This window comes from Portunus trituberculatus, chromosome 24 (genome assembly GCF_017591435.1).
Source record: "Portunus trituberculatus isolate SZX2019 chromosome 24, ASM1759143v1, whole genome shotgun sequence".
In the NCBI taxonomy this organism is placed as follows: Eukaryota; Metazoa; Arthropoda; class Malacostraca; order Decapoda; family Portunidae; genus Portunus; species Portunus trituberculatus.
In genome coordinates, this window is record NC_059278.1 from 2,080,720 (window position 1) to 2,092,747 (window position 12,028).

At 43.2% G+C, this 12,028-nt stretch overlaps 2 protein-coding genes across 2 annotated transcripts in view; both read right to left on the minus strand.

Moving 5' to 3' along the window:
* LOC123508113 (FK506-binding protein 3-like) overlaps positions 1 to 8,975 on the minus strand; it is a 119,107-nt gene extending 110,132 nt beyond the window's left edge. Inside the window, exon 1 of the mRNA XM_045261601.1 lies at positions 6,950 to 8,975. Within this exon, the coding sequence (XP_045117536.1) occupies positions 6,950 to 7,043 (94 nt within the window). The 5' untranslated portion in view covers positions 7,044 to 8,975. The remainder of the gene's footprint in view (positions 1 to 6,949) is intronic.
* LOC123508112 overlaps positions 1 to 12,028 on the minus strand; it is a 28,455-nt gene that overhangs the window by 13,325 nt on the left and 3,102 nt on the right. The gene's annotated exons all lie outside the window — the stretch shown is intronic.

Genomic DNA, 12,028 nt, shown 5'->3' on the forward strand with positions numbered 1-12,028 from the left:
CTAAAAATATAAATCAATAAAAGTAAATAAATAAAGAATAGTATACAAAAATAACAACGAGAACCCATCATAAAAAAAAATTAAATAGAAAAATAGAAATAATGGCTAAAAAGTTACACGTATTGAAGATTTGTCGAGGAGTGAAGGGTAAATAGAGGTGTTAAGAAGGAAGGGAGACCAGGAGAGGGATAAGCCAGGGAAAGCATCAGAGCCTATCATAAATAAATAAATAAACAAATAGAAAAAAATACATTGAAAATTGAACAGTTAGAAGGGTAAACAGTGCTAAGGAGGGAGGGAAGAAAATCTGTCTAGGGGTGAAGGGAGACCAGGAGAGAGATAAGCCAGGGAAAGCATCACAGTCTGTCATAAAAAAAAAATAATTAATAAATAGAAAGAAATACATTGAAGAAAATTGAATAGTTAGGAGGGAGGGACAACAGGTGAGGGAAAGGATGAGCCTACGAACCAATAAATAAATACTTAAATAAATACTTAAATAAATACTTCAAACTTATATGCATTGAGGAAGATTTGACTAGTAGTGAATGGTGAATAGAGGCTTTAAGGAGGAAGGGAGAGCAGGTGAGGGAAGAGCCAGGGAAACCATCAGTAGTGGTGGTGGTGTTGGCAGTGATGATGGTGGTGGTGGTGATGTTGGCAGTGGTGTTGGTGGTGATGGTGGTGGTGATAATGATGATAGTGGTGTTGGCAGTGGTGATGGTGGTGGTGGTGGCGGTAAATAATGTTGAGGAAGGCGGGACAGCAGGAGAGGGAAAAGACAGGGAGGAAGGCACGAGATCCCGGTGCCTGCTGGTGTGACAGAACAAAGCAGGTTAGGAACACAGTGAAGCGAGATGGAGTAATGTTGCCAAGAGTGAACATTTGATAATTAGTGTGTTATTAGCTTTTACCTGAGAGTAATGGTCCCGTCAGGTGGAGGAATTAAGGTGGTGGTGGTGGTGGTGGTGGTGTGGTGGTGGTGGTGGTGGTGGTGGTAGTTGGTGAGGAGGAGGATGAGGTGTGATGTGGATGATTACTAAAAAGATGGACGGAGGGGAGCCACATGAACTGAACCACCACCACCACCACCACCACCACCACCATCATCACCATCACTATCACCATCATCACCATCACTACTACCATCACCACTACGATTACTAAGGACTGGGGGAAAAAGACAGAGAGAAGAGAGAGAGAGAGAGAGAGAGAGAGAGAGAGAGAGAGAGAGAGAGAGAGAGAGAGAGAGAGAGAGAGAGAGAGAGAGAGAGAGAAATATAAAAGAAAATAAGAAAAATATCCATCACCAAACTACTACTACTACTACTACTACTACTACTACTACTACTACTATTACTACAACTACTACTACTACTAGTCTACTATTACTACCATCTCAAGAACTACCATACCCACGGATAAAAAGGAATAAGAAAGAAAGAGGAGAGCGAGGGAGAGAAAGAGAAAGAAAGAAAAGAGAGAGAAGAGAGAGAGAGAGAGAGAGAGAGAGAGAGAGAGAGAGAGAGAGAGAGAGAGAGAGAGAGAGAAGAGAGAGGTAACCGCTATCCAGTGAATGAAGCAAGAAAGTAGGACGGATAAATAGAGAGAGAGAGAGAGAGAGAGAGAGAGAGAGAGAGAGAGAGAGAGCGGCCTTTCACTGAACCCTCACGCATCTCTCTCTCTCTCTCTCTCTCTCTCTCTCTCTCTCTCTCTCTCTCTCTCTCTCTCACTCTTAAATAAATCACATACAAACGAGACATGGGAGAAAACGAGAGAAAGTAAATAAAGGAGAGAAACGAAGGAAAACTGGAGGAATGCAGGAGGAGGAGGAGGAGGAGGAGGAGGAGGAGGAGGAGGAGGAGGAGGAGGAGGAGGTAAGAAACGTGAGGTCACCGAATATTTTGAGTTGACTTAAGATTTCACACACACACACACACACACACACACACACACACACACACACACACACACACACACACACACACACACATCTGTATTTGTTAATCCCTTACCTGCCCTCCTCCTCCTCCCTCCTCCTCCTCCTCCTCCTCCTCCTCCTCTTCCCTCTTTTTTATTCCTTTTTCCCTTTGTCTACCCTTTCATTGCTTCGTTTTCTATTCCTTCTATTTCTTTTTTTTTAATTGTTGTTTTTTCATCTATTATCCTCTTCCTGTTTTTATTCCCTTTGTTTTCATTTCCCATTTATTCATTTATTTATCTTTCTAATTTCCATCTCTGTTATCTTACTTGTTATTCTGTTATTTTCCTTGTTTCTTTTTCGTTTCTTTTTTCTTCTTCTTTCCTTTCTGGTTCTCTTTCAACGGCATTCATTTCCGCATCCCATTCCTTTCACAATTTTATTCATCATTCCTATATTCCTATTATTATTATTCCTTTCTTTCATTATTCTTTTACTTTTACATTTTCTCTTTCCAGTTTTTCATCTTTATTTCCGTCTCTCGTTCATCTTCCCATTTGTATTTTTTTCCCTTTCGTTTCCTATTTTCACCTTTATTTTCTTTTTTTTTAATATGTCACTAGTATCAGTCACTCAAACCTACCCATATATTGTTCCTTTTTTCCTTCTCTTCCTATTTTCATCTCTTCAATCTTTTTTTTTATCAGTAACAAGTATATATCAGTCAAACCTATCATGTATTTTTTCCTTTTTCTTCTCTTCCTATTCTTCCTTCCTTATTTTCATCTATTTTCTATTGTTTATATTTTCATCACAATTATTTTCATCTCTTTTCTATTTTCTTTAATCAGTAACTAGTATCCATCCCTCAAACTTACCTATGTATTGTTTCTTTTTTACTTTTCCCCCTCCTAATTTTTACCATCTTCACTTTTATTTCCTATTGGTCACTCCCCTACACCTGTATCGCAACGTTTCAGTTTCACCATCGCCCTTTATCCCTCTCCCTGATGGTGAGGGCAGCGCAGAACCAATCTAGCGACGATATAAAAGTCAGTGGCTGGTTCAAATCTCAGAGTAACCCCTTGTTTGAAAAAAATATTCGACACACACGCTTTGCTCTTCTTCCTTCCATTGTACACCTGTCGCCCTTACCGTTCCTTGCACCTCACCACATACACACATACAGACACATACATACGGCTTTCTCCACCCCCCTCCACCCACTCCACCTCCGTCCCCTATCCAAGCCTCAACTGCAAACCTCATTATTTTTTTTCCCTCTTCTTCCCCTAGTTTTTCACCTTCATCTCTCTCTCTCTCTCTCTCTCTCTCTCTCTCTCTCTCTCTCTCTCCATCCCTTTCCTTTCTCTCCATTTCTCTCCGTCCACCGTCTGGCGTGTCTCCATCCGAACAGGGAAAACCCGAACACGACTTTTACTAATCTTCCATCCTCCTTTTTCTTCTTCTCTTCCTCCTCCTCCTCCTCCTCCTCCTACCTCTCTCGTTCTCTTTCTCTCCTCCTCCTCCTCCTCCTCCTACCTCTCTCGTTCTCTTCCTCTCCTCCTCCCCCGCCTCCTCCTCCTCCTCCTCAGCCATCTCCTGCTCCTCCTCTTCCTATCCTTACTTACTTCTCTCTTTTCTTCCCTTTTTCCCACCTCATTCTCTTTTTTTTCCCTCTTTTCCTCCACCACCTCTTCCTTCTCCTCCTCCTACCTTTCTCGTTCTCTTTCTCCTCCTCCTCCTCCTCCTCCTTACTACTTCTCTTTTTCTCCCTTTCTTTTCCTCCTCATCCTCCATCTTCTCTTTATCCTTTTCCTTCCACCACCTCTTCCTTCCACTAATGGAATTCAACAATATCATTTCCCGCCCACGTTTGGGAAATAGCAAGAACGAAGACATGAGAAAACAAGCTTAGAAAAGAGACACATTCAAGACAATTCAAGGAAGAGTGGTGACAGGGAGGGGGAGAGACAGAGGGGGCGGAGAGGCGAACGGTGACTGGAAGCTACTGGAAGGAATATCAGAGTAACCTGCTACTGAGAGAGGAGGTTATAGGGAACATATTATGATGGAGGCAAGATGGGAGTTACCTGAAGGGGGTGGGTGGGGTGCAAGGGGAAGGGGAAGGCAGAACTGGTTAGGAAGGGTTAAGCAGGTGGCTAGACAAGGTAAGGTAAGGTAAGGTAAGGTAAGGAAGTCTCATACCTGTGCTATCTTACTTAGAAAAAAAAAAAAAACTCACCATGAACGTCCTCAAGATAATAATGAAGACAGGTAACAATAAAAAAGGTAAAATTTATACAAAAAAGTATTTGGGAATTTCTCTCTCTCTCTCTCTCTCTCTCTCTCTCTCTCTCTCTCTCTCTCTCTCTCTCACACACACACACACACACACACACACACACAAGCAGTTAGAAGCAAAGATGTTACAAGATTACCTTATAAGTTAGCGGCGTTAGTGATGCGCTGTCTGTTAGCTTAGTGTTAGTTTCTGCAAGGCCAATCCACACCTAGAAGAAAGGTACACAGTTAGTCGAGGAGGCAGCAGCACACCTTGAGGGGAAAGTTCTCCTGAGGTTGTAAGGAGTAACAGTAGTGGTGGATGTGTGAGGGTGGTGTGGTGACGTGTTATTCAAGATCTGAGTGTGTGGTGATTGCGTGTGGTGAGGGAGGATTGCCTGTGATGACTGAGTGTGTGGTGGGAGAGGAATTCGTGTGTGTGTGTGTGTGTGTGTGTGTGTGTGTGTGTGTGTGTGTGTGTGTGTGTGTGTGTGTGTGTGTGTGTGTGTGTGTGTGTGTGTGTGTGTGTGTGTGTGTGTGTGTGTAAGATAGCTGTAAGTAAAAAAAAAAAAAAGAGAACCACTGAACACAAGGTAACAACAATAGAAACTCACAGCAACATCCTCAAAACAAGAAGAAAACAAAACAACACGCCCATCAAACACAAATAAAAAAACAAAACAATTAGAGACACAAAACACAACACATACAATAACAATCTTTACACCAAACCAAACATCAAATCAACACAATACACCTGCTATACACCTGACTGTGAAATATAAACACACCCTTAGAGGCACACCTGTCCTCCCCCACACCACACCTGCAGTGAGTCAACATGAGGCAGCCAGGGACACACAGAGGGCAAGGATGAGCATCAAGGGAACATGTTGACTCTCCATCACAAGGAAACAATGGCGGCGTACGCAAGGGGGACGAAGGCAGCAAGTACCTCTATCAGGTATATCCGGCGCACCACACGCTGCCACTTGCACTGGTAATGGCTGCCTATTATTAGTGTGCCTTGAGGATGGTATTAGGTGGTATCAGGTGGTACTACAGGCACGCAGGTAATATCCACGCCAGGTGCGGTACAATACAAGGGATACCTAGATATTGAGGTAATTCCAGGTGAGGTGACACGTCTTTGCAGGTGTTAGTGCGGTGTTTAAGCTTGTTTATGTGTATGGTTGCCTTAGGGTGTGATGGCGCATTCAATTAAAGCCGAAGATGAAGTGATATATAAAACCAATACAGGAGTTATATAATTTAATCTTATTGACTTTATTATTCATTAGATTCTCCCACAAACTATTTTTTTTTTTTTTTATCTTTATGTCCATTTATATATAAATTGGTTGTTTTACACTTTGAGTTCCGAAAAGACAAAGAACTGGAGATGTAATAGATGGAGATCACTGACGGATATTGGTGTTTACAGTACTTTTTTTCATCGCAATTTAATCTGAATTATTTTCCACGCCATGACATCACTCCTCGGGGCAACTATACATGGTGCGTCAGCCGTGGGATTTATGTATATACACACATACACACAAAGAGAGGTCTGTTGGTCTATAATTGAGTGTTATATCTTCCCTGTGGCTTGTGGTCATCTCTAACAAATTATACTTAATTGCTTCGTACCCAAATGAAAAAAAAAGATAAAATTTAAAGTAGTAATAAAACACACTCGTAAGTTACATAAGGTTCTGTTTTGTTAGCCACCACACGCACACACATACATACACACACGTGCACACAAAACAAACACATGCATACAAAAGAAGCGACACATACATTTAAAAGCCACACAACACAAACAAAAGAGGCTTCCCAACACGACAGTATTTACTAGGGACTCCTTTCACTGGCACCATCCCGCCCCCAACACACACGCACACACACACACACACACTCACTGGTACCCCCTTAAAAGCCACACAGAAAACACACACACAAATAAAAACGCAAACTTAACAAACTTCACAAACACCTATTAACAAACTCAGCAAAACGAGGACGAGTCGCATAAAACAGACACAAGAAGCCAAGGATGCCGTGGTGAATCAAGACTCTTATGCAAACTTTTAATACCGAAGAGGGAAATGCTAATAAAGATTAATGAATGTAAAAGATAAGAACTGGTTGAGCGAGAGAAGGAGAGAGAAAGGGGAAAAAAATGCTAAATAACTTGACTGTGAATTTCTTACTGACAAGATCCGCGCCTCACTAAAAGCCAAGAGGTTAGATAAATATATAAATTGAGGAGAGAGAGGGAGGCGGTGATCAGGAACAGCAGTATTGAGTCGAGGTGCACATTGCCGCTATTCCTGTTCTTATGCGGTACATTCCTAAGGTCTCGTAAATCGTAGAGGCAATCCACTACCTTCCTTATACAGACAATAATACTTGCTGTGGTATTAGGCAGGTAAGACAGGCAAGGCAGGTAATGCAGGTGCGCTTTCTCCCCTCCTCTCCCTCCACACGCGCAGAAATGGAAGAAATGTAGTCTTGCGTTAATTATTCATGTCGCCAAGAGGTAATGCAAACTTACTGGAAAACTTTAGAGTTACGCCTCTTACTCCAGCACATTAATGATAAATAACCACCAAATTCTCTCATGTGTTATTCGGTATCATTTTGTTTATACACTTTCTCACTTTCCATACAGTTTCACCTGATCCCCTGTATACACCTGTCACCTGAACATTCCCCTTACTGGCACCTTACGTGACGCACCTGCCCTACTTCTGCGCAGGTAGGCGTAGAGGCAGCCACTCATGCGGTACACAGTCACGCTGATCCTCCTCCTCTGGGTGCCCGAGCGCTCCATCTCGCCGCCCTGCCGCCGCTGCCTTGCTCACTCAGGCTGCCGGCTCCTCACAACACCAGTCACTCAAATATTAATTGTGGACACCAAAGTTCTCTTCAACACGACTCGTCACTCTCAAATATGACTTTCAGCAAGGGAAAATTAGCACTGCATCACTGTTTACGTAATGAAGAAACGCCTCGGTCTTGTGTTGTCATTCTATTTCACTTAGGATGAACCAACGCAGCCTGGAATGAACAAACTCCAGCTGGTGTACCGCGCGGCCTGGCGGGGAAGGACCTAGGGACGGGCGGAGGTGTGGTCCGGCAGGCAAATATTTACACGCCCTCTCGCTGCAGTCCGCGGGTGTGGGGGAGGGGAACGGGGAGGGGGTGATGCCATGGACACTCCTTTCCATCACTTAAGGTAAACACGAAGCTTTCCCTTGGTCGTCCATTACGCTTCTCAAACACGTGCTTGGTGACATGGCGCAGCGGATGCCAGACACGCGTGCCACCAGCCGCGGCAGGCAACACTCCAGGCCGCAGGGGTGACGGGCAGGCACGGGTCAGCTGTGGAGGTGCAGGGGCGTGTGGCGGGTGCGGCGCACTACTGACACACTCCAGGATGGTGACGCTCACCTCATGGCCGCCCACGCTTCTCCAGGTGGCCTCGATACCCTGCACACAACTTTGTTCCCTTAATGAAAAGTACCGGAAACAGACAGCAAACTTGTGTGCCTGCCTGAGGTCGTGCTGTGTTTACCCAATCATGGCTTCGCTTTCACCCCTTGGTAAGCCACCATCCCGCCAGGCACGGCTGGACCCCACGCGAGGCGACCGTGGTGGCCTGTCTTCAAAAGGATTCCAGAGCAAAACTTGCCCCGCCGCGACCACGGAGCAGCGGCAGCCTGATCAACCTGTGAAAGGACGGCAGGTGCGTACGTCATGGCCAGCAGGGCGGCAGGCGGCATCTGGAGTGGCGAGTAACAAGACCTCGGGCGTGTTTGAGGAGCGAGGCCTTAGGTAACACCTTATTGGGACCTGCCTCGGGCTTCGCTCTACCAAGTCAGTCTCTCTCTCTCTCTCTCTCTCTCTCTCTCTCTTGTCCTTACCCAGCAAGCGAGGCTGACAGATAGAGGCTCGGTCACCACCACCAGTGCCGGCCAGCGAGGATTTTCATGGAGTCATTCATCATCTGACTCAGAATATTCATGGGCAACTGAGTGTGCTTTGGGCGAGGCAGAGAGAGAGGACCAGTGATCACCTATCCCTCTCCTCGCTCCTCTCACCCACTTTGGTTCCCGTTATGGCCACGAGCTCGACACGAGAAAGTTCAGCAAACACGTCTTTTTTAAGCATATATTTTTGTTTCCTGAATATCTAACATTTCGTAAACCTCGAGGCTTTCCTCCTGCATGACAACTTTCCCGAGTTACCTGTCTGCACGCAACCTAATTAAGACTTCACCGAGCCACACTTTCTTAACACCTGACAAAAAGTTTCCGCAGCAACGCATAACGCCGTCTTATTTGTTATGCTAAACTTAAATAAAAAAAAAAAAAAAAAAAAAAAAACGGGTGTCTTAACAACCACCACCACCACCACCACCTGAGGCTGTCCTTGCTCGGCCAATGAGATGATGACGAAAATGAAGACGATGATGAAGGTGATTTAAAACTCCGTCTTTACCCTCATCAGTGTGTTCTTTGCCTCGTTTCACTCACGACTGCCGCTTAATTTGAAGGAGACTTGTGACTTTGAAACGTCATAGTGAAAGAATAAAGTTTCTCTAAGGAAGGAGATTTTTACGAGTTAATCTGGCTTTACTTAAATAAGACACAATGATGAAATGGCACACAATATAAAGGCCGGTGAGAGAGAGAGAGAGAGAGAGAGAGAGAGAGAGAGAGAGAGAGAGAGAGAGAGAGAGAGAGAGAGAGGAGAAAAAGTGCCTGGATGTTTCGAAGCGTCTATAATAACCTGTTTCCAAGTGCACTCAGGATTCTCATTCTCATCTCTCTCTCTCTCTCTCTCTCTCTCAAGGAATACACGAGATAAACTCACCCGAAGCTTTAATGTTATTTAATATTTACTTCGCAACATAACATCATTATTTTTAACAGCATTCTCTCTCTCTCTCTCTCTCTCTCTCTCAAGGATATACCAACCTTGATATATTATTGTTTACGCTTAAATTGAACCAGACAAACAGAAAACGTGGGGAGGGGATGGTCGCAGAGCACGTCACTTTCCTCAATGGTAGACTGAATTAATTATGTCTGTCTGTTCATTTCTGCATGCTTGCCAGAATTTATAATGCATCATGTTTGAATAGTTGACCAGGAGGGAAAGATGCATAAATGAATGTCTCATATTCATATCAAACGATGAGCTGTGTGTGTGTGTGTGTGTGTGTGTGTGTGTGTTTCGAATGCAACTATAACTAATCTATTCTTGCGAGTCTTTCACCAGTCACCTTTACAGACCCCACCCCTATCCTTCTCTAACACTGCCCCATCACTCATTCCCATCATTCTATACCTACATTTAAACCATTGATGAAAGGTTCGCTACAAATCTCTCTCTCTCTCTCTCTCTCTCTCTCTCCAAGCCAAACTAAGCCGCAGTCTCTTCCATAAACAACTCACGGCCTTGAATTAAAAGTTATATAAATCATCCAAACACACTATCATTTTTCACTTTTAGTCTATGTATTCAAAAATATAAAAACAATAAACATAAGTGGAGTATAGCTAACGACTTAAGTGATTTATTTAACCACACACTAGTATTATCTCAGTGCATTAACTAAGCATTAAGCAAATAATTAGATAAGATATGAAAATCGCTTTTTGTTGAGGATTCCACCACTAAACTTCCTTTCTACCACCCTATCTTACAATTTCTCCCCTTCATCCTACTCGCCACTCTTTCTCTCCCCTTTTTCTCATTTCCTCATCTTCCTTTCCTACTCCCCACACGTGCAGTACCTTTCCTCAACCCACATCCCTATCTCTAGTCTCCCCTCTCCCGCTTTCCCCTCTCCTAGGCCTCAGAGTACCGGCCCACTGCCCTCCCTCTTTATCTTCTCCTCCCTAGCACTTTAAAGCCTGCTAGTCTTAACAACTTAGCTTTAAATACCCAACGACCCCACTCTGTTGTGGCTGCTGCGTCTCAAAATGGTTTAGTTTGCTATATTTACGCTAACTCACACACACACACTTATACACGTTTGTTTTTAAGCTATTAGTATTTCTTATAAAAGGTCTCTCTCTCTCTCTCTCTCTCTCTCTCTCTCTCTCTCTCTCTATTTATCTATCTATCTATCCCTTTATTTATCTCCATTTTTCATTTCTCTTTGTTTCAATCATCAATCTGTCCATCCCGGCAAAGATGTGATTTATACACGACCAACATAACAAAATTAATAAATAAATAATGTAATAATGTACGACTGAACTCGGCACGAACCAAACAAAATATCATTAAAATCAACATAAGCTTAATATGACTACTCAAGTTACACTCTTTTATTACTCCAAACATCACGAGTGTGCAAGTAAGCCTGATCTTCCTTTTGGGTTTTCAGTACCATCACACGTGTTCATATTTATTCTGGTTACTATTTGGTAATTTTATACAACTTCAAAAACTCATATAGCGATTGAAATAATGAAGGCTTTAGACCATTAACCTTCTGACCTCCATAGTGTAAATAAAATAGTCTAATCACACGCAAAACTTAAGATAAAACTGCGTCCCAGTACTGAAGGGGTTAAGAACAGCAATACCAATTCATAGTAAAAACCAACCACATCTTGACCAGTAGGTGGGCGGCAGCTAACAAAGGGCTGACAACTCCCATTCTCAGACAACACCCTTTCATGTCCCACAAATGCCCCACACACAGCACAAAGACCTTACTTATGTATCATAGCGACACCTTGTACTTGCCTTTGTGTGGACACTTTACACACTTGCGAGACACTTACCAAGCAGTTCCTTTGTGACGAGGGAAGTAAACAAGTCCTGTCTTTTATTAAACTGTGTATTTGGTGATTTCTATATTAATATTATACAGTAAATGTACAGGCATATCACATATAAGGACATATACATATACACATACATACACACACGCATACAGACAATATTTGGCACTAAGTCAAACAATTTATGGGCATTACCAGTGACACCTGCCCAGTGAGTCAGTCACCTGTGCTGCCAATCACGCGAGTTACCTGTCCTACCTGTCACGTGAGCCATCTGTGTCATCTGAGCCGCGGGTCCTGGCAATCAAACCTCTCTCTCTCTCTCTCTCTCTCTCTCTCTCTCTCTCTCAAGTACACACGCACACACACACAACAGCGTCATACTATGGTCTGCAGACACTGTGGCAAGAAATGTCAGTAAACAGGTGGGGAGATGTGTTAATTACGTCTCCTGTGCGTACCTGTGATGAGGTGCGGTGAGCGACAGGTGAACAGGAGTAAGGAGGATAGAGGAAGGGTAGGTTACTTATGCAGACTTAAGTAGCAAAGTGAATAAGTAAATGTAAAGTAACGGTTAGGCATACTTGTTTAGAAGGGGTGTTTGACCTGAGTTTGACGTCCCATGACAGCACAGTGACTTTTCTCAGATGCTAAACATAACTAGACTCTTCTTCAAGTCTCCCTTATGCACTCGCAATGAAGAAAACGAACATACAAACCCTGGAGTAACTTAAGCATAAGAGTAACTGAGAAGTTTTGTAAAGATTAGTAGTTTTAAATCACGTGTTACATTTAATTTTAGTCCACACCAAAAAATAGATGCATATTTCACCCTTAATTTACAGGATTGGTGGGGGGATAACCCACTTTTCTCGGTAATTATTTAAGCGCATTTAGAGCAAGAGGATAAATTTATTGGCATTTCAGTCAGAAAGTGATGCGTTTGGGCAAGTGTTATGAGTGCGTAATATAAAACACTTCATGATATGTTAAGCGGATGATATGTGTGTTT